This window comes from Triturus cristatus, chromosome 1_2, assembly GCF_964204655.1.
Source record: "Triturus cristatus chromosome 1_2, aTriCri1.1, whole genome shotgun sequence".
In the NCBI taxonomy this organism is placed as follows: Eukaryota; Metazoa; Chordata; class Amphibia; order Caudata; family Salamandridae; genus Triturus; species Triturus cristatus.
Genome location: NC_140580.1, coordinates 1,154,929,312 through 1,154,952,139, shown reverse-complemented (window position 1 = coordinate 1,154,952,139; position 22,828 = coordinate 1,154,929,312). Strand labels below are relative to the sequence as shown.

Here is a 22,828-nt window from a genome sequence, read left to right as displayed (position 1 = left end):
AAGCTGGCTCTTTATGTGATATTTTAAAAACCTGATATACCGTTTAAAGAGTGCAGGGGTTCCCTTATGAGTGGACAGGGGCTTGCTATGCTATCCCAAAGTGCTCTGTTAGGAGGTAGTGTGGTCGAGCAGTTTTTAAATATAAATTCTTTTCACTTTAAAAAGTGGACACTGCAGTTTGAGTTCTGCAATGTTATCCTATGGAAGGAAGAACAAGTTCTGAAAACAGGTACAGTACAGAGACTTACAAGAGCAATCTCTGGGAGTTGAGGTTAGTGGTCCAAGGCAGCACCAACAGAAAACCACCAGCGGCACGCGGGCGGCCAGGTGCAGGGTGCAAAACTGCATCGATAGCCCAATAGGTTTCTATGGAGATCAGTCCCTGTGAAAACGGGCTGCAGGCTCGGGCTGGACGGCCAGTCGGGGTGAAACAACAAGGGGTTCAAGACTTGTGATCCTCAGGGACGTAGGGACACTTGGGGTCCTTGTCTCCAATGCACAGGGTTGATGGATGGAGTGGTGTTTTTAGGCATCAGGTTTTCTTACCAGGAACAGTCGTGGTATGTGGGGGGGGGGAGGGGGCCTGCGTGCAGATGCTGCTGGCGATGTCTGGGAGCCCATGAGGGGTGAAACCGCGATGGAATAGAGCTCTGAATGGCTGGGGGACCTTGTTGACACTAGTGGCCCACTTCAACTCGGGCCGGAGATGACTGGGGCAGTGGTGGCTTCACGTGTTGGGTTTTGGCAGTTTCAGAGGCCTCAGAATCTTTTCTTTTTGGAGTTCCTGCAGTGGACATTCCTGCTGTTCTTCGGGGGTCTTGGTCTTTATTAAAGGCAATCCGTTCTCCCAGTTTTTGGAGGCCCACAGCTGCAGGACGAGTCGTCTTTGGCGCAGGCTCAACCGAGAACTGCAAACCGGACAGCAGGGCAGGGGCCAAGTGAGGTGCTCCCTTCAGCCTTCTGCTTTTGCGACTCTTCATGAATTCTTCATAAGTCGTTAGGATCTGCTTCTCTGGTGTCAGGTGCTCCTCTAAATACTGACTGTAGGGACGTTAGGGGAGTGTAGGGTGGTAGTCACTATGCCCCATATATGACCAATTTCTGTGGGAAGTGGGCATTACCCTGTCCCAGAATTCCTAAGTATGTCATCACAAGAATGGCTACTTCTGAAAAATCGTGTACACTTCACAGTAGCCCACCTTAGGGGTGGTACTAGCCTGGAGGTGGCACGCTAACCGGACCTGCTAATTTTCCCACCTGCCCAGGTGCCAAGGGGGTCCTGGGCAAAGGAGTCGGCTGTCTCTCCTGTGAGGGGAGCACGTTTTGCATTTCAAAGGCGGCCGCTCTTTGTGGCTTGCCGCCCAAGGAAGGCTAATCACCAGGTCATCCTGGAGAAGGCGGTGTTTCACCCTCGACCCAGACAGGCTTTTGTTATGGGTCTCCTGAGAGCCAAGGCTCTCACCCCAGGAGGTCAGAACAGTATCTCTGGTGGCGGGCTGGCAGAGACCAGTCCGCTAACACAGCAGAGGCTGGTAGGTTTTAATGAGGCACCTCTGAGATGTCCTCTGGGTGCATTTATCGGTAAATCCATCACTGGTATCTATGTGGGTTTACCAATACGAGATGTTTGATACCACACATCCCTGGCTTCAGTGAAGCTATCATGTAGCAGGGAACTCGTTTTCACCAGTGTCGAGCAGATGTCTTAAGATGCAGTGTCCAGCACCTGTTTTAAAATGGCCTCCCTGGTCACTTGTACTGGCAGTAATAGGACTGACCAGCATGGGGTCATATCTGCTCATGCAGGTATGCCCTCACATGTAATATTCAGCAACCTGCCTTAGGGCTGTCAGGCCTGCTGTAGGGGTGACTGACAAGTATTATATGCAGTGTTCGGAACATGGCACTCCAGGATTTTTTTTACAAATGTGTATGTAATACGCTCACCTGTTTTGAATATTCATTTAAGTTGAGAAAATAATTGAAGTGCTTAGAGTGCTGATCAGGAATGTGTTGCTGACTGGCAAACATAAAATTATATCTCTGAAACTTCAAGTGTCACTAATCACTTGAAACGTGAGCGCACAGCAATTAAATTTATCAACAATTCTTACGTACAAATGTCATCGATATTGTTATAACCAACTCAACTTGTCGTAATAATCAATGTTTTTAATTTTTCAATTTTCCAAATCTCATTTGTTCAGTTTTAGAATTACACATCAAAACTCTGTTATTTTATGTGCTCATGGAAAATGTGGCTTATTTAACAATCAAATGTATGATGCCCAATCGAGGTCCTGATGCCCAATTCATTTCGGGACCGCAATCCCTTCTTCAAGGGCCACTGTAGAAAAACAAAAATAACAACAAAAGGGAAGATCATGTCACAAAACCATTGCAATTTGGTCAAAATAATATGCTATTTAAATGTTGACTGTCTTTTTCTAAAACAATCACAGTTCCATTGTGATGCTTAACGACCTATGAAACGTTCATGCTCTAAAGAGTAAACTCGGTTAGATGTGCAAAAATAAAGAAAACTCTGAGAACGTGCTAAACCCACATGAAATGCAAATTTATGAAGAAAAAAGTTTCCCCGTTAAAAATCTAGTACTCTGCTTAAGGCGTACATTAAAAAGAAAAAATCAGAGGTTTCCCACCGTGCTCAGTTAAAATAAATTGGTGGCCGTCAGTGCTTAATGAATACTCACGGAAACAAGTTATCTTGTGGCAAGACTACTCGTATTGAATTTACCTAGAATCTGAATTACACCAGATGGACATGCTAAAAATCACAAGCGATGGCGCTTGCTTCTAGCTGTACTGTAGCAATACATGATCCCTACGTGTGCAAACCTTAAAATAAGACTCTTTGAACCCAGTGATGTGGGACGATCAACAAGGCGCAAAAAAACCTCTAAACTTCACCGAAAAAGAGAAAATAAGAAGAGACCGTTTCAGTGCAACTCGTCTGTCATCAATATATCTCGATGCGTGAACACTAAATCTCTCAATAACCAAACTACTCGTACCTCAATATCCCAAGTATGTGTGTTCTCTGTCGGTACGTTTAGAGGTGTATTCATTGGTTGATCTCGTTGCTCAAACCTAGAAGTACCGCGTTCAACCAGCGTCTTCCACCATCAGTATAGAAACCGGACTCACCGGTTGACATCATTCAACGGCCAACAAGGTCATCGTTTTATCTCTGTAAATGGCCGAATAATCTACCCAATAAGTTTCAATGTTGTAACCCCGAGCTGTACTTATAATGGTATTTGTCAAGTGGAAACAAAACTGGAACATTCCCCTCACACTGTACGTGACTGTGCCAAGAAAGGACCTCGATGCTAACTGCCATTAGCAAAACGCAAACATGCTGATCTGTTTATGTATCCTTGAGCTAAAAAGACCTCTCGACCTATGCATGAATTTATCAGTAGAACTACGTTAGATGGCCCAAGAGCTCATGTGCATGAAAAATAAAACCACCCCCTCCTAATTGCGTATATGAACACGGACGCACGCGTGTGTTTCTCTTGAAAACCTGTACTCCAAATCTCAGTCAACCGTTAAAAAAAACAAATGGCATTTACAATATAATTTCAAAACATAGTTCTGTTTGAATCACACATATCTAAAACATATATAACTGACCGTGTCCAGTTACCATGTTGAACAGCCGCAGGGTCTCTTCACTGCTCAACACTGTAACCCAACTTCATAACATTTCATGTGTCACTAATAAAATTCAGGTTCTGAGGATACATCTTTGTGACGGTTTCTCACCTCTTAAATTGCCCTTTCAGGCACCAGATTGAATCCATAAAAGGTGAAATAGCTCTTCCATGCCGGTAGTTGCCCCGCCCCTTTCATGTTGCTGTGATGAGTCTGACCTCACAGAGCCTTCTTTCGTGTTTTCCCGGCGCTCTGACTTTCATTCTGTTTTTTGTGCCTTTTGACGTTGATCCGAGGTTGCAATCCATTTTAAAACTACTTTTTCCTTACTATATCATCGGACTGCTGCGTTTTGACACTTGAGTCAAGTTGTACATTTGCCCCGCTACGTCCCACCTAGAAAGGAAAATATCTCTGAAAGAAGAAGCCTCTAGCCGATTGTATCATGTGTCAAAATAATTTCATTTTGTCTTTCAAAATGTGGTTTTTCACACAAGAACAATCTCCTTAAGCTCCCCACATGGGACTAAGGGAAAGCCCTCTCAAGGTAATTCTCTTCAATGGGCCTATTTGTAGATATATGGGTGCCTTATCTTCAACTCTCTCGATTACATGGACTCCCCTTGTCTTCCTGAGGTCGAGATCGGCGATATGGACAGCCCTGTTTTGGCTGCATCAGTTCTTCTTAAAATGCCTTCTAATGGTAAACAACAGCTCCCCATATCTCCCTCGGTACCGAGGGAGCAGTTACTGGCACACCCCTTCTATTAATGAACTTGGCTCATAAAATGTTAGCATGTTACACACAGTTCGGCATTTTGTAAAGTCCATTGGTATCATCTGTGTTGCAAGAAAAGACTGTTTTGGAGAGGAGTAGCCGCACGTAGCCCTGTTCATTTGTTGGGCTATTGTTTAGCCAGGGTCGTTGCATTGTGCTCCTTGGATTTGGGCTCTGAATAGTGCTGTTGTCATGTCTGTTCTGTTTCCTCTGCGTCCTGTCAAGTGAGGATCTAGAGTTCTGCGGATGAGGTGGAACCAGATCCCTCAATTTTGGAAAGTTGTCTGGTGCTAATGGATTGCTGCTTGTTGTCCCAGTCCTTGGATGAGGACGGGCAGCATTACTGCCCAAAACCTATCCAAATAACAGTGAGCAGATCTGAATACTGTCATACCTTTAATGTTCCTTGTAGTTGACACGTTAATTTGACTTGATTCAAACATTATTCATCTTCAATTACCTCATACCTAAATTTACAGTGTGACTTTTGTTTTTACCTTGAAATAAAGCTGTTAAACTACCTTTACTAGACTTTTACAGTGCATTAAAGGCCCAGATCTGAAGTGGGGTTAACATCTAGTCCTGGCTACTTTCACATTTGATCCTTGGCACATTTAACTTTTTTGTGGCAGTTGCCTCCTAATGCTTCTGCATAATTTGGTGCTCCCTAGCCAAATAATTCCAGTGGCACTGACTATATAATATGAAATACCATTTAGGTACGTGCAAAGCTGTTCAAATCTACCAGCATTCTGACAACCATAAACTGTGCTGCGACCCACAATACAATGACCGCCTTGGTGGTCATCACACACGACATGGAAACACTTCCCACATACGTTCAAAAGAAAGACCGCATCCTTTCAGCCACGTAGGCAAGCTCTTCAGCACCCTCATAGGGCCAATAACCGCTATTTAAGTGCTGCAATACGATACGGCAGAGCTGTGGATCAAATTTACCACCTAGCACATTGAAGGGATTGCAAACTGCATGTTATCATCACATGCAAGGCTCCATAAAAAATATATAGGCTCCCCTGTTGGGAGTTTTTTTTTGGGGTGGGGGGTTGTTTTATTTATCAAGTACTCAGTCCTTGTTTTCCCTCCTTAACAGCACCTAGTCATCCCATCAGGGCACATTCTTTATTCGTTGTTGAAAAAAACGTGTCTGTCATGGATAGAAACAGTTGGTTTTAGACCACCAACAGACGACAGGACCTGGACGTGGGGAAGGATGCTCGCGCGGAGTCTCACTAAGTTTTCTAGAGCGAGCGCTTTGTTTTGGCAATGTGTTTTTCCTGTCCTGGGTGCGACTGCTTGAAATTCCAAACCATACGTGAAGGATGACGAGCAGCGACTAATAGTATTGCAGTCACAAGAGCGGTCCCTCACAGTGTTGCTCATGGGAGAATTGATAGGGCCAAGTATTTGTCGTTTTGATTAATTTTGTGCTTAGTTGTCATACATTGCACTAGTTTAAAACACAATTCGGTTCTTTCCTCTCTTTCTCAAGGTCGAATGTGCCACATTCTGCAGCCCAAGCCATCCAGCAGGTACTGGCTACCGTGGCGACGAGTCAATCTAAGCAGGTACTCCACTAATACATTTGCAGTGTCAAAGTACAGTATAGCTGCCAGTTTTTTTCTTTACCAAATCCAGATTTGTGTCGTTATCTTGAACCTCCATCACAGCTCTATGGGTCCTAATGTAAGCAAGGAAAATTGTGTGCTCTGGGGTCTTTTTTTGGTAGAAAAGTCATAAATGGAGCGCCCAAGCCCTTTAATCCCTGGGCCTCATTGCCACTGCATCTTCTGCACAATTGATATCCCTGCCTCTGAGGTGATTTGCTGGGCTCTCCCTTCCACCTACTGTCAAACCTTCTATTCAGTCCTCACCCCCTTTGAAGCAGGTTTCTTACATGGTTTCATATGTAAGTTTTTTTCTCTTTAACAGGCTTTTAAAGTTATTTTAAATTGCATTTGTGTGTCACCAAAAATGAATTTAAGGAGTAGAGAAAGTGCCCAGTCTCCAGTGCTTATTCCCTTTTGCAACTCTCCAACTGCAAACTTCCATTTCCAGAGAGAGCCTTACCTATTACAAGCTTTTATTTCCACAGAAGGAGCCCTTAGTTTTCGCTAGAGATCCAGAAGCATTTTCTATTTAGGGCCTATATTCTTTGCTCATCACTTTTGCAAACAAAGTGGCTAGAGCACATTTTCTTACGCTAATAGTCTCCTGGGTGTCAAAATGTTCAGAAATTTGCAATGCCTCAAAAGCTTTATTCTCATTTAACCAAAACAACAGCAACATTGGTGACCTTTAAGTAGAAAAGCAAGAAGTCAAAAAGGTCTTCGACGTCACCTTGTCCTTCGGCTGTTGACATGAGGGCGCCCCAGCATTTGAGGCATGGCTCAGCGGTTGAGTCAGCTCCTGGGTGAGCTATGCCCTTTTCTGAATTACCGGTAGCCGGTGCAAACCCGCTCAGCTTCAAGAGTTTTATTAGGCCATGCACCTCATATTTGAACAGCCTGTTCCCACTGGCACGCCTTCGGGCCCGGTGAGTTCCGGTTGGGCCCCTAATGGATCCACGCAGTCGGCTCCGGCACCAGTGGGGCTACTTGGATCCACGGATGGATCTGGACCGGCGCCGGTCTTGCCATCTCAAACTTCCCAGATGCTGACACTCCTGGCAGCGCCATCCACATTCTGATCCCTGACTCCGACAGAGAGCAATGCATTCCAGGCTGGAGTCTTAGCCCTATTCCTATGGGCTAGGACTCGGAGAGGAGTGGCTGCTGCACCCTGAAGAATACTAACTCTTTGACCCTAATGTGGACTAGTGTAAGGATTTGGCAGAAGCCAGCGAACTGGACATTTCTCCAGATACTGGCATGCTTTCTCCCGCTACTGTGGCAATGGAAGAGGGAGCGTCCTTCGCAATGGTGGTGAGAAAGGGCGGCAGAGGTCCTGGACCCTAACCTGCCCTATGTGGCGATCAAGACTAACAGGGAGTCTGAAGCTGTGCCAATTGTGGTATGGATTTAGTAAAAGAACACTGGCACTGGAAACCTGATTAGCAGAGACCCAGTACCCTACAGTCAAAGTCGCATCAAAAGCAGTGCAAAAAGCAGGGGTTGGGGTACTGCAACAAAAACCCTTTTTAGGTCTCACCTGACCCAGCGCTTTTGCTGGTCTGGCGAGACTTAAGGGCTTCAAAAAATGCTACCGCCGGCCACAGCTTGCAGTGCATGTGCGCAGGCGCGCGCTTGAGCTGAGGCTCCATATGGCGTGATTACTGCTGCGCGCGCACATGCACTGCAAGCTGTGGCCGGCGGTAGCATTTTTCCCCCGCCACGGCAGTCATTTCTCGAAGCAGGCACTTGCTTTTTTTTCAGTTTAATACTTCTATGTAATAATGGCGGCACCCATGCTTTAGCTTAAACATCTTAGGCTAAAGTCGGGTGCTGAGATTGCTTCAAAAGTAAAGAAATAGACAATTCTTTACTTTTGAAGCAATCTCGGCACCCAACTTTAGCTTAAGATGTTTAAGCTAAAGCACGGGTGCCGCCATTACTACAGAGCAGTAATAAACAGAAACAAGCATTGGCATAGCCAATAGGTCTTTCTTTTGGGACTTTATAAGTATTTAGTTATGCAACTGTTGCATGGCTAAACACTTATAAGGTCCCAAAGGCGAGACCTACTGGCTATGCCAATGCTTGTTCCTACATATGGTCTGTGATATACAGAGCAGCAGCATACTTATGAGATCAGTAAATGTTTTTAGTAACCCTATATTTTTACCTCTTTCATCTAAGAAGGATTTTCTAATGAGACTCTGCTTTACTACATCTCTGCCATCTATCCTGGGGTGCTGTCTCTCCACTTCCTTTTGCAGTGTAATAGTGCCTTCTATATTCCAGAGCATCCTACTATGTACTATGTATTGTTTTGTAGCTTAGTATCACCTTTGTTTAATGTTTTAGGGCATGCCAGTGAGTGCAATGAAGGCAAACCAGTTACCTTTGCTAGCAGGCCTGGCCGCTTCTGCCCAAGTGCCATCAGTCAACAAAACCACAGGTCAGTGAATCACTTCTAAAGGGGGTTGCATTGGTAATTTTTTTGTTAGAGATATAGTTATAGAGGAAGAATGTAATAACCTGATATGATACAGCTGGAAGAGGGATGTGGTCAGGAAAGGAAGAGGTGAGTTGTGCCGAGTTGCTGAAACTGAGACGGTAATTGGACTGAAAAGAGGTAGACGGCAGTGCAGAAATGTGAGACTTGGAGAGATTGACTGTAAGACCGGCAGTGTAGTTAAGTGAGTCTATGACAACCAAGATCAGAACAGGTAGAGGAATAGAAACTGAGAGAGTGGAGATAATGAGGACTGAGTGGAAAGGGAGATGGAAATGAGAACCAAAGCGGGGATAAAGATTTTTTTGAAAAAAGGAGAGGCGTTCTCAAAGATTAGGGGACCATGACATTTACTAATCATTTTATCAGGGTTTGGCTTGCTTTGGAAATTTGCCATTTGTTTTTTTTCTCTCTAGGACCGGCAGTGTCGAAGTCTGACACTGTCTCCTCCACGTCGGGCACTGCTTCTCAAGTGGGCAAGGCCTTTTCTTTCACTCCGTCAGGGTGAGTATCTGTGCCATTCATTTCTTTCGTGTCCCCTTGTTGATGTTTCGCGGCTTATTATTCTTCCCCACCTGTGCACGCTTTCTATGTGTAAGTGTCTGTTGTTAATGCTAGATTGCTACTCTGTTACCTGTGCGCTCTTTGCGGATGGACTGGAATTAGCATTATGTGGCAGAGATCAGTCTGTAATGGTCCTTGCCTTTGCTGTGAATGCCAGCCTTTGGGTCTTGATCGTCTAATTGTGATGTGTTCATACACAATGTTCTGATGTGCAGTTGTGTTGAGCTGCCAAATTTCCACACTGAGTCTTCAAGTTCCCATGTTGACACTGAATGTCTCTTTCTACTGTCTGTCATCAGGACTGGATTCAGTTTTGATGGAACCTCTGCATCTGCAGGAACCCCTTCCAGCGTTGGCTCCAGTGGCCCAGGTATGCAGAAGATGCCAATGTGCGGCACAGTTTCTGAGGCTTTGGTTCCCTTTCAGTCTACCCCTCCCACCAACAGCAGGCCATCTTTCGGCCTTGCAGGCTTTACTACTTTGAAGACTGAGCTTCTGAATAAATGCTTGTTTGATGAAACCAATGTATCCGCTCTTGAGAGGTGCTTTGTCCCGTGCAACTGTAAGTAAGCAGGTTGTTTCTACCACTGATAGAAAGGACATTGATAACAAATCATGGATATGTGTTTGCATTGGTCATAACCTCTAGGAACGCCTCTTTTTCATTCTGTTACATTGTTGTTCAGCTTGTCTACACCCTTGGAGAAGCAGCCCAACCATATGCACATTCCTCTTTGTTTGAGACTGTTTAAAGGCTGATGAGAGTGTACTTGGCCAAAAAGGACCTGTGGTTGATTGTGTTCCATTCAAGGGTGGTGTACCCTAGCCATTAGTGTTTTACTGATTTGTGCATGGTTGCCTCTCTTTAATGGTGTAGGGATTTGGAAAAACAACATAATGAAATGCAGTCTCCAGGTATGCCAACGATTTAAGATTTTGCTAGCATCTCCCTCACTATTAAGGGAGTGTCTGGTTTTGGAGGGTTAGAGATAGGTTATGGAAATCCCACCCGATTTGTTCTGGAGAGGCTATATCATGTACGCAAGTAAAAAACATGACTCTGCTGTCTAGCAGGATGAGGGGTTGAGTCTGCGGGCACATTTGGGCCCGCCTTACAAGCCACCCACTTCTGATTAAAAGAATCTATGATGGAGTTATTACATGATGCGTTGCTGCCGGGCTGGACCCTTTGTTGTGTTGTGTTTTCGTATGCTAAGAAGCATCCTGTCTCTGCTGCTTAGGATGGTTTATTTGGAGGGCTGAAAGGAGAGAACAAGTTCAGGAAGATGTCTGGCTTATTCCTTGAAGGAGGTCACAGACTTGCAGTCGGTACACAAGGCTATCCATTGAACATAACACTTTTGTACTCTTGAAGGAGAGGGGAAGACATCCATGTGAATCTCTCGTATAGTGGTGGCATTCTCAGGCGGTTCGCTGCTGCAAATGGTAACCCTTCCCATAAGTCGGCACAGGAGCATCTGTTTATCTTTAGGCCAATGCCTTTTTGAAATGCTCCCTGTGATTATTTCTTTGTTTTTATCCACAGCATCATCTGCTCCTGCTAAAGAGTCCAGTCTGCCTGGCACCTTTTCCTTTGGCACTGCTGCGACTAAGCCTCTGTTTGGCACAGCCCCTGAAAGTAACTTCAGCTTTGGCGCATTAAAACTCCCCATCAGCTCTACAATTACTACATCTAGCAACTCTACCAAGTCTTCTTTAATATCTGTTTCGAGTTCTACACCAAGCAAACCTGAAGCCCAAACAGCGAAGCCAGGAGAAAGCTTCTTCCAAAATTCATCAGCCGGGGAGACCCTTGGCAGCTTTTCAGGACTGCGTGTTGGTCAGGCAGATGAGAATACACCATCTGATGTCCTAAAAGCACCACCCCCTATTCTGGCAGCTGAACAGCCCCTAAAAGCACCTTCATTAGCATCTGGATTCTCATTTGGAGGGAGCTTGCAAACGGGGAATGTAGCTGAAAGCACTTCTACCTCTGTCTCTTCTGTCATAGCACCCACAGTTACTGCCAAAAGTGCTGGCGGCAATCTGTTTGGCAGTGTCCAGCTGACTTCTGGCCCCGCCAATGCTCTCTTCGGTCATGGCGGAGTTACAGCAAGCTCAGGCAAGGCAATGTTTGCTTTTGGTATGCCTCAGCTAAGTAGCAACACCGTATCTAGCTCCACCGATGAGACAGTGACTACTTCAACCCCCACACCCCTGTCGTTCAGCAGCCTGTTGGGCTCAGCACCAGTCATTTTGACAGCGACAAGCACTGGAAACGGGGAACCAGTGTCATCTGCTGATGTTCCAAGCAGAGCTGAAGCTATTGTGTCCTCTTCCAGTCATTCACTATCGACTCCACTACAAGCTCCTGATGAACAGATCACAGACCCTTCAAGTAGTAATGCATCTGCCACTGCTCAAGATAATAAGCCTCTAGAAACAACCACCACAGTTTCCAGTACCAACTTAATGGCACCCGCAGGAGGGGCAGTTTCTGCAGCTGCGCCACTTACCGACTGCAAGCTAGCCTCTGTGCCGTCTGCACCCGTGCCTGACCAGAGCATTCCTTCTCAGAGTACAGTTCCAACTCTTCTCCCCCCTCATACTACTGCTGCTACTTCCCAACCAGAAGCCAGCAGTACAAGTGCCTCTGCTGCAAGCTCAACACTAGGCACTTCGCAAGCTCCTGCAGCTCCCTCAGCTACCACAGTCCCGGCACTTACATCAGATCCCACGGCACCCCCATTAGTCATCAAAGACACCACCTCAGCAGCAGCTCCTGTGTTTGGTCAGGTGGTAAGTACCACAGCATCTTCTCTCTTCAGTCAGCCACCAAGCAGCAGTACTACTGTGACCACTTCTGCTACTACGACAACTGGATCTGCATTCGGAGTGCCCGTATTTGGCAGCACAGGCACAGCAACTAGTGGATTTACCCAGCCAGTGTTTGGCCAGACTCCAGCCTTTGGACAGCCAGCAAGCAGTTCAGCCAGCAGCTTCTCATTTGGACAGTCTGCGTTTGGGGCAGTGCCAGCATTTGGGCAACCTACCTCTACAGCAGTGTCAGGCAGCAGCAGTCTCTTTGGGGCTGCCTCAAGCACCAGCAGTGCCAACTCCTTCTCCTTCGGGCAACCGTCCACTGGCACAAGTGGGGGTGGAAGCCTCTTTGGACAGGCCGGCACGCCAGCCTTTGGCCAGAGTGCCACATTTGGCCAGGGAAGCTCCCTGTTTGGAAACGTTTCGGGGACCACCACTACCACATGCTCCTCTGGATTCAGCTTTGGCCAGCAACCAGGTGAGTGCAGAACACATTTCTTTGTGTTTCGAAATGCACCTGGGAGTGTCTGTGTGTGTGTGTGTGTGTGTGTGTGTGTGTGTGTGTGTGTGAGAGAGACTGTGTGTGTGTGTGTGAGAGACTGTGTGTGTGTGTGTGTATTTGTGTCTCTGTGTCTGTGTGTGTGTGTCTCACAGTTCTTTTTGGTATTCAGAATGGTGCATTTTGGTGGTAGCAGTCTGAAGTCAACTTTCATAGTGGCTCCTATCTTTTTGCAGGGTTGCATTAGCTCGTAACTGTGCAGGGTTGCACTAGCTTTGCTGTGTGGGGTGCCTTTACTATGAAGTTGTCAGTCTTTTACGTTTGTTCAAACTCCCAATGACAAATGGCCGAAAGGACCCAGGAGAGAAGGAATTATGTGCTGCACTCTCTTCTAGCATTAAATACAATCTCTAAACTTTCTATCGTGAGCTGAATGCTCACACTATCCAAAGGGGTCTAGGAGCTTCCCCTGCACTGTTCTTTTCCATGCCACAGGAGAATAATGAATTTCACATTTCTTTTGAGTCCTTGGGGGTTGCTTAGGGTGTATAATGTATGAGAAACACAATGAACATAGAGAACAAACTCGCAGTGCCGACTTTGCATGGACCACTAAATTCCCAATGCATTCACTGCCTCTTCTCCACACAAACAAAAGCAAAGGTAAAATTACTTTGTTATTAAATAATAAAGTTTGCAGGACCAAAGTAAATAAAGACATCCGAGACAACTGTATGTTGATCTCCTTTATGGATTTATATGTCCATCTTTAATTAGCCTGTATGTACCTCATTTGCACGCCTGTTTGTGCATCCTTAGCAGCCTCTCATAATCGGAAGCAGTTTGTTGGCTCTCCGGGTCATTCCTTGGTTGGTTCTTACACTTGCATGTGCATTGTTTGGTGTAGTCCTACATGCCTCGTTGATTGTTACATCTGTTAATGCTTTGTACATTCATCTGCCTCTGTGCCTTATTTATTTATAGTCCCATATATGACTCATTAGTTTATGCACATGTCTTGTTGGGTCATACTGTAGGAGTCTCTTTCATTGGTACACCTGTATATGCCTCATTGGTACATACGTCTGATCGTGCATGCATACTTGTATTATCTGACCATTTAGATTTTGCTGGAATTAGGAACTCTGGGACAGGAAGTGGTCATATGGGGGGTGTAGTGACCCCAAAGGTAAGTAGTCCATTGGCTACTAACCTTCACTCTCCTTAACATTCCTAAATTCAGTATTTAGGTGGCCACCTGACACCAGGAGCTTAGATTCTCCTAGGTAAAGGGCACAGAAGAGCCAAAGAGCAAGAACTGTAAACAACCTGTGGACTTTTGCTGCCAAAACCTGCCTGCCTGCTCTGGTTCCGACAATCCAAGAGAACCCAACTTGTCCTGCAGCTATGCATCCTCCAAAAGCCATGGAGGGCTGACGACACTTCACCAACCAGCCTGCAAGTATCTCCCTTGAAGTGGAGGAGCCGCTTCCCTGCAACCTGCAGGCACCATCCGCAACATCCTGTTAACCGTTCTGCTGACCACCGGGTCTATCAACGTAGCAGCCATCTAGGAGTAAGTCACCGTGCTCCAGAAGGTCAGATCTGTCCCACACCACCCCCAAGTGTGGAGCCACAAAGGCCATCAGGAGCCGCTCTGTCCTAATACCAGGGGTCCCGGACACCAACACATACCCAGACTGACCTACCAACGTGGGACTTCCGTACCAGAGAGGCCTTCACTGAGAGTGGCCCTTCTGTCCTGTTTTGTCCCCCTCTGCAGGTCTGACCAAGAACTGTGTGCGACTACGGCACACAGGAACAATCGACCAACACCCTCTGTACCCGAGCTCCCCAGCTGGGGTCCATGAACACGGACTGTGCCCCCCTGGTCCCAAGACCCTCACAAACTGAGCCCCTATTGGGAGCTCCTGAACTTGTCCCCAAGTGCCCCCTCTGCAGCCTGTTTCTAGGTGCCCCCGCCCCTTCTTTGTCAACGGTGTAGCAGGCAAGGTTACCAATCCATCCAGTACCTCTGCACCTGGACACTCCAGGGCAGGTACACCCGAACTGCTAGTGGATCTTGTGACCTTCACTCCCTAACACCTTAAGTCCAAAAGGAGACCACAGAAATACATCGCAAATACCTATATGCAGTATATGTTTCTTTCTCCATAGGAAAGCATTATCGTGTAAAACCCATGTTCGAGGCATATGAGCTGCAGATCACACACTGAGGATAAGATCGCCATCTGGTGTTGGGCTCGGATGATTGCAGGTTGTTGTTGTCTTCGGAAGAAGCCTTTGGTCACGAGGTTGGTGACTCCTCCCCTGGACAACAGTGCGCATGGGCATCCACTCCATCGTCAGATTGTTTTTTTCCGCCATTGGGTTCGGATGAACTTTTTTCCGCTCCAGCAGAAAACTTCTAGCAATCATTTTAAATACTTAATCTTCATTCCATCGACGTCGAACTCGACTCGGACCGGTTCCGCAAGCGGCTGATGGACAGGACACCCTTCAAAAAATGCCCCCAGTGTGGAGCGAAGTTCCCCCACAGTGACCACCACGAGGTTTGTAACCTCTGCCTGTCGCCGGAACACAAAGAGTCCACCTGTCCAGCTTGTTCCGCTTTCCGTTCGAAGAAGACCCTCCGGGACCGAAGAGCTCGACGCCATATTATGGCCAAACCAGCTCCAGAACCGGAGGACATCTTTGCTCAAGATGTTCCCGAAGACGACACCGAAGATCTCGAGATCGTGTCCGAGGCCGACGATTCCGATGACCTCATCACTCCAGGGCAGCGTGTGAGTACCACCCCCCCTGCCCCTGCCCCATCCAAAAAAGCATTGGTCAAGACTCCGCCAGCTGGGCCCAGTCGCGACCGGAAATCCTCTTCAGAAGCCCCGCCCTCGGGCCCGGCTCCGAAGACATCTAAGCCTGTGGGTGGCTCGGGCTCGAGCAAACCTCACCTGATTGTGCCTTTAACACCCTCGGCACCCAAAAACCCACTGTCGGCACCGAAACAGGCTCCAAGACCGAAATCTCCTTCGGCACAGAAACGTTCCTCGGCACCGAAGTCTCCACTGGCACCGAAACGTTCTTCAACATCGATGCCTGAAAGTCCATCGGCACCGAAAACTCAGTCGGCACCGAAAACTCAGTCGGCACCGAAAACTCAGTCGGCACCGAAAACTCAGTCGGCACCGAAAACTCAGTCGGCACCGAAAACTCAGTCGGCACCGAAAACTCAGTCGGCACCGAAAACTCAGTCGGCACCGAAAACTCAGTCGGCACCGAAAACTCAGTCGGCACCGAAAACTCAGTCGGCACCGAAAACTCAGTCGGCACCGAAAACTCAGTCGGCACCGAAAACTCAGTCGGCACCGAAAACTCAGTCGGCACCGAAAACTCAGTCGGCACCGAAAACTCAGTCGGCACCGAAAACTCAGTCGGCTCCGAAAACTCAGTCGGCTCCGAAAACTCAGTCGGCTCCGAAAAATCCATCGGACCCGAAAAAATCATCGGCGCCGAAAACTGCGTCCCCGCCGAAAAAAGCTCATAAAGACCCGAAGCGGACATCGCAGCCACCACCTTCGGAGCCAGATGAACTTTTTCGACCAGATCCTACTCAAAAGCGGATCTACATCAATCCTAACACGGGACATGTGACTGCCATCCCATATAAAAAGCGGAAGCTGGACACTACACCTCCCCCAGCTCCCATACGGAAAAAGGACTGTGCTACTTCACCACTTCGTCCTTCCTCTCCTGTTTTACCTCCTAACCCGTCCCCCCCTCCTCCTCCTGATTCTCCTTTACCTTTACCTTTACCATCTCCCTATCATTCACCTCCTCCACAGGATGATAATGATGATTTAGGGGGAGGGGCGGACCCTGATTTATTTAATGATCCTGTTGATCCAAACGACCCTTTTACGTTCCCAGACCCAGCACCCATGGATGACTGGTCTTATCCTATACCTGACATGCCTGACCCCACTACCTACCCCTCCAAGCCCTCCCCTCCTGATGACCACCTAGGGTTCGGCCAACTTATAAATAGGGCAGCAACATTCCACGGCGTCACAATGCACACAGACGCCCTTGAAGAGGACTTTCTCCTTGATACCTTTGAGCAGTCACAAAAGACTGTTCACATACTGCCCATGATCAAAGGGGTTATAAAGCATGCTACTGAAGTCTTTAAGGACCCTGTTCGAGCTAGGGTTCTCAACCCACGCATCGAAAAAAAGTACCGACCAGCCCCGCAAGACCCTGCATACATTAAGGCCCAGCTCCCTTTAGACTCCTTAGTCGTATCAAATGCCAGGAAGCGCGCTAACTCACAGACAACTGGAGAAACGCCTCCCCCAGACAAAGAGTCTAAGCTTTTAGAAGCCTCAGGCAAACGGGTCGCCGCGCAGGCGGCTAACCATTGGCGTATTGTGAATACCCAGGCCCTGTTAGCCAGGTATGATAGAGCGCATTATGACCAACTTGAGGACCTTATGCAACATCTGCCTGAACCCTTTAAGTCCCAGGCCTCTGACCTCATCCAAGAAGGCAAATTAATATCTAATGCCTCCATTAAATGCGCCTTAGATGCAGCAGACACTGCTTCTAGAGCGGTCAATACTAGCGTCTTACTCAGACGACATGCCTGGCTCCGTATTTCCGGTTTTAAACCGGAGGTTCAAACCGCAATTCTAGCTCAACCTTTCAACCAAGAGCAGCTATTTGGCCCTGCAGTGGATACTGCATTAGAAAAAATGAAAAAGGATAATGAAACTGCCAAGTCTATGGGAGCACTGCAGTCTCCTCAAAACCGGGGGTCCTTTCGTCGCTCCTTTTATAGAGGAGGCTCCAAAAACACATCAACTGAGACCACGTCCACCTTTAAAAATTCTGGACAAACATCCCCTAACAGAGGTTATTTCCGGGGAGGTTATAGGGGAAACAATAACAAAGGTCGAGGGCGGGGCAACAACAACAACACCCGCACCTCACCAGCCACCAAACAGTGACTTGCCACCACTCCCCCCAGACCATTCCACTCCGGTCGGGGGGCGACTCCAACAATTCCTACCTGTCTGGACTTCCATCACCACAGACAGGTGGGTAAGACAAATTATCCAGTCTGGCTACTGCCTCGAACTCATACAATCCCCCCCAAACATACCGCCCAAACAACGTCCAATGTCCTCGCATCATCTCTCTCTCCTCAAACAAGAAGTTCAATCCCTGTTACAAAAACATGCGATAGAACCAGTCCCCCTTCAACATCAGGGAAAAGGGGTATATTCTCTATACTTCCTCATTCCCAAAAAGGACAAAACACTAAGGCTCATACTGGATCTCAGACTACTAAACCAGTATATACATTCGGATCATTTTCATATGACCACTCTCCAACAAGTCCTCCCACTTTTACAACAGGGAGACTTCCTCGCCACATTGGACCTCAAGGACGCATACTTTCACATCCCTATGCATCCCGCTCACAGAAAATATCTACGATTTGTGGTAGATGGGCAACACTATCAATTTACAGTTCTCCCATTCGGAGTAACAACGGCACCCAGAGTGTTCACCAAGTGCCTAGCAGTCGTGGCAGCGCATCTCAGAAGACAACAGATCCATGTCTTCCCCTATCTGGACGATTGGCTCATAAAAGCCAATACATACCAAAAATGCGTTCTCCACACTCATCGCACGATTCAAACTCTCCACGATTTGGGATTCACTATCAACTACCCCAAATCCCACCTACAACCTTCCCACTTACATCAGTATCTAGGAGCAACCATAGATACATCCAAAGCCATTGCCTATCCCAGCACTGCCAGGATAGCCAGTATACAAAATCTCATCTCTCAATTTCAAACTCATCCATCTCTTCCAGCAAGAGTGTTCATGCAGCTCCTAGGCATGATGGCGTCATGCATCTCCATAGTCCCACACGCACGACTTCAAATGCGTCCCTTACAGGAATGCTTAGCACAACAGTGGAACCAAGCTCACGGACAACTTACCGATCTGGTGTTGGTGGACAGTCGCTCACTTCGCTCACTGAAATGGTGGAACACCATCAACCTGTCCAAAGGGAGACCGTTCTTAGAGCCTCTTCCACAAGTTGTGCTAACTACAGACGCATCTCTCACGGGGTGGGGAGCCCACCTCCTTCACCATACCACTCAGGGCAGATGGACCAGTCAACAAAAACTGCTCCACATCAACCACCTGGAACTCTTAGCAGTGTTCCTAGCACTAAAATCCTTTCAAATTCACCTAAAGAACAAAACTGTCCTCATACGCACAGACAACATGACGACAATGTATTATATACAGAAACAGGGAGGGACACACTCTCTCCAACTGTCCCAACTGGCACAGCAAATCTGGAGATGGGCAATTCCCCAAAACATCTACCTGTTAGCAGAACATCTCCCAGGGATCCACAATCAAGTGGCCGACCTCCTAAGTCGCCACACACAACAGATCCACGAATGGGAACTACACCCCAAGGTTCTACTCCCCTTCTTCCAAAAGTGGGGACAACCAGACATAGACCTGTTCGCCACTCCCGAAAACACAAAATGCCCAACCTTCGCCGCCAGGTTTCCACACCCACAGTCGAAGGGCAATGCCCTATGGATGAACTGGTCAGGCAGATTTGCGTACGCCTTTCCGCCTCTCCCACTAGTTCCATTTGTGGTACGCAAACTGAAACAACAGTCACTAACACTAATACTAGTGGCTCCCACTTGGGCACGTCAACCGTGGTTCACCACACTTCTGGAACTATCTTTAGTTCCACATCAAAAGCTACGCCTCTCCCCGGATCTGTTAACCCAGAACCATGGAGAAATCAGACACCCAGATCCTCAAACACTGAACCTAGCGATCTGGCTCCTGAGGTCTTAGAGTTCGGTTACCTCAATCTCCCTCCAGACTGTATGAATATCATAAAAGAAGCCAGACGCCCTACTACTAGAGCGTGTTATGCCGCTAAATGGAAACGATTTGCCATCTACTGCGCTAATAATGACATACATCCATTGGATGCTTCCATCCAAAACATCATTTGCTATCTACTACACTTGCAAAGATGCAATCTAGCGTATTCCTCTATACGTTTACACCTAGCAGCCTTGGCAGCCTACTTGCAAAATAGGCAACACCTGTCCCTTTTTAAGGTACCAGCCATCAAAGCGTTTATGGAAGGTCTCAAAAGAATTCTTCCCCCAAGATTGCCACCTGCACCAGTGTGGAATCTCAATGTGGTTCTAACAAGACTCATGGGTCCCCCATTTGAACCTATGCACAAATGTGAATTGCAATTCCTAACATGGAAGGTAGCTTTCCTTATCGCAATCACTTCCCTGCGCAGAGTAAGTGAAATACAAGCCCTTACACTTGAGGAACCTTTCTTACAACTACACCGTAACAAAGTGGTTCTTAGGACAAACCCTAAATTTCTTCCAAAAGTGATTTCCCCTTTCCACCTTAACCAATCAGTAGAACTACCGGTCTTTTTCCCAAATCCAGACTCGGTAGCTGAAAGGGCCCTACATACCTTAGATGTCAAAAGAGCCTTGCTTTATTACATCGACAGGACAAAACCTTTTCGAAAGACAAAACAACTCTTTGTTGCTGTCGCGCCACCACACAAAGGCAACCCTATCTCCAAATCAGGAATAGCCCGGTGGATAGTTAAATGCATCCAAATATGCTACCTCAAGGCTAAACGTACACTTACAGTTCCCCTTAGGGCGCACTCCACGCGTAAAATAGGGGCTTCTATGGCCTTCTTAGGCAATATTCCCTTAGAAGACATTTGCAAAGCAGCCACATGGTCTACCACGCATACCTTCACTAAACACTATTGTGTTGACGTGCAGGCCAAACAACAGGCCTCCGTGGGCCAGGCTGTCCTAAAAACTTTATTTCAAGCTGCTGCAACGGATACAGGCGACCACCGCTAAGGGGAGCACTGCTGTATAATCTATCCTCAGTGTGTGATCTGCAGCTCATATGCCTCGAACGGAATATGCTACTTACCAGTATGCATCTGTTCTTGGCATGTAGAGCTGCAGAGTCACACACGCCCGCCCGCCTCCCCGGGACCTGTATCTGTTCCAGCATCCGTCTTACTTAGACATTACACATGGACATCCTTTCTTTCTTTTCTATACACTCCATCTTTTCCCATCATGGCGAAAAACAATCTGACGATGGAGTGGATGCCCATGCGCACTGTTGTCCAGGGGAGGAGTCACCAACCTCGTGACCAAAGGCTTCTTCCGAAGACAACAACAACCTGCAATCATCCGAGCCCAACACCAGATGGCGATCTTATCCTCAGTGTGTGACTCTGCAGCTCTACATGCCAAGAACAGATGCATACTGTTAAGTAGCATATTCCTTTTGTGACATTTTTGCTTAACTGCAAAAATTGGTAACGCAAAAAATATTTACCCAATTACGAAGTGCATGGTGTTAAACAGTATATAAAAATACCTCTCATTTTTAGGTCGAGCCTGGGCAGCGCATGCGCTGCTCTGTGAGCCATGCTGTGTTGAAGTATGTACTTAAAGCTCCTCCCATATTTGTCTTTGGCATGTGCCATTGTCCTTCTTAAATGCTGGTTTCTGATTCGTAATAAGGCTTGTTAGTCCCTCCTTAGTACCGCCTTGTCTTCATTTGTAACCTCCCATGAGGACTGTTCCTTTTACTTCGGTTGTTACACGGTACATTGGCTTTAGTTTGTAAGCACTATTTTTTTTTTCTTACGGCAGGAGGGTCTCTCGTGTGCAGTTGTGACAACCGGCTTGTTTATTTAAGTCGTAGCAAACGGGGAGCTCTTCAGGGGCCATGGTAGACAGAAGGAGGCAACTCAGCGATCCCTGCAAGCATTTGTAACTCAATAGGTCAAGCATTTGCGAGAGTTTGAGCTATTGGCAGTGTAAATGACAATGCCTTTTATATATGTTTTAAAAACCAAAACATAAATGAAAGGCATTGTCACTTACACTGCCAATAGCTCAAACACTTGTGAATGCAAGTCCTGTTGCATTGCAGATGCTTGGTCTAAATTGCTCTTCAGTTTCCTTTTGAGTGTGTGTCTCATTTATTGATTGTGTGTACAACCAATGCTTAACACTACCCTCTGATGAGCCTAAACTGCTCGCTCACACTCCCACAGAAGAGAGCTGTTGGGGTCGTCTGTAAGCAAATGCGGGTCGTCTGGACTTTCTAAATAGTGTACCTCATTTTGGTACACTACACAGAAAGCCAGCTTCCTACAATCAGACATATAAACAGATTCTGAAATATTTCATTAAATGCGCAAAAACATATACAAGATCAAATTTTAATTAGTAGGTTGGAACTTTTCAATATTTGGTTTTAATTTCAAAAGAAATGCCATATGCTATAATCTAGAATATCACTGACTTTTTTTGCTCCTAATGCTCGGTCTTTTTGTACAGCATGATAGGGCTTCAATTGAGGTCAACAATCATCCATATTGGGTTTAGTTTGTTGTATGTGCTCTGCTCGCAAGAATCGAGCTAAATATCTCCAATTCAATTTTTTATTTTGAATTCCTACATGTTCATAGTGTTTTAGGATTTTCAGTTTTCAGTTTTGCTTTCTTAAGTGTATTTATGAGTCTGCTAATATTTATTTTCTAAACAGTTGTAGACCCCTTCACATGGTGTGTGGAACCCCAGAGGTCCACGGACCACATAGTAAGAACCGCCGGACTAGAGTATCGAAGTACATATAGCCACTTGTGATGGGTAGAGTACAAGAAAAGGATGTCCTTTAAGAGACCTTTTGATTTTTGCAGTATCCACACAATTCATTTTTGTACTTGGGAGTGTGTACTCTTTCTTGGGAACATTCTTCTAATGAAAAGTTGTATCCTCTGATTTCTGCAGAACTGCTGCCAGCAATGGAATATGTAAAATAACTGCCCCCTTGGCAGAAGTGTATGGGGTTCGCTATCTACTTCTTTGAATTTCTTCAACCGTTTCTGCAGCATATCTTTTATCAGATCGGATGTCAAATCTAGACACCAGTCCACCAGAAATGCTTTGTCTGAGATCTTGCCTTCCTTCAGACCACTTACAGACCACCACCTCATCCCCAGCTCTTGGGTATATTGCAATCAATAGGTTAACCCTCGGAGTGCTGAAGGGGATGGGATTAAGTTTACCTGATTTAGGTAGGTAGTTGGATCTCTGAAGGATATACTAAATTTCAGGTAATTAGCCCAAAACCCCCTGCCTCCTTTGTGAATATGAAGAAAGTTAGCGTCTTCTGTGACATTACGGAATTGT

At 46.6% G+C, this 22,828-nt stretch overlaps 1 protein-coding gene across 2 annotated transcripts in view; it reads left to right on the top strand.

Annotated features, from left to right (window-relative positions):
* Positions 1–22,828, top strand: part of NUP214 (nucleoporin 214) — a 385,271-nt gene that overhangs the window by 160,555 nt on the left and 201,888 nt on the right. For both annotated transcript variants that reach the window (XM_085613954.1, XM_085613953.1), the window contains exons 25-29: positions 5,973–6,048; positions 8,446–8,539; positions 9,013–9,100; positions 9,460–9,530; positions 10,707–12,458. In XM_085613954.1, the coding sequence (XP_085470080.1) occupies positions 5,973–6,048; positions 8,446–8,539; positions 9,013–9,100; positions 9,460–9,530; positions 10,707–12,458 (2,081 nt within the window). The remainder of the gene's footprint in view (positions 1–5,972; positions 6,049–8,445; positions 8,540–9,012; positions 9,101–9,459; positions 9,531–10,706; positions 12,459–22,828) is intronic.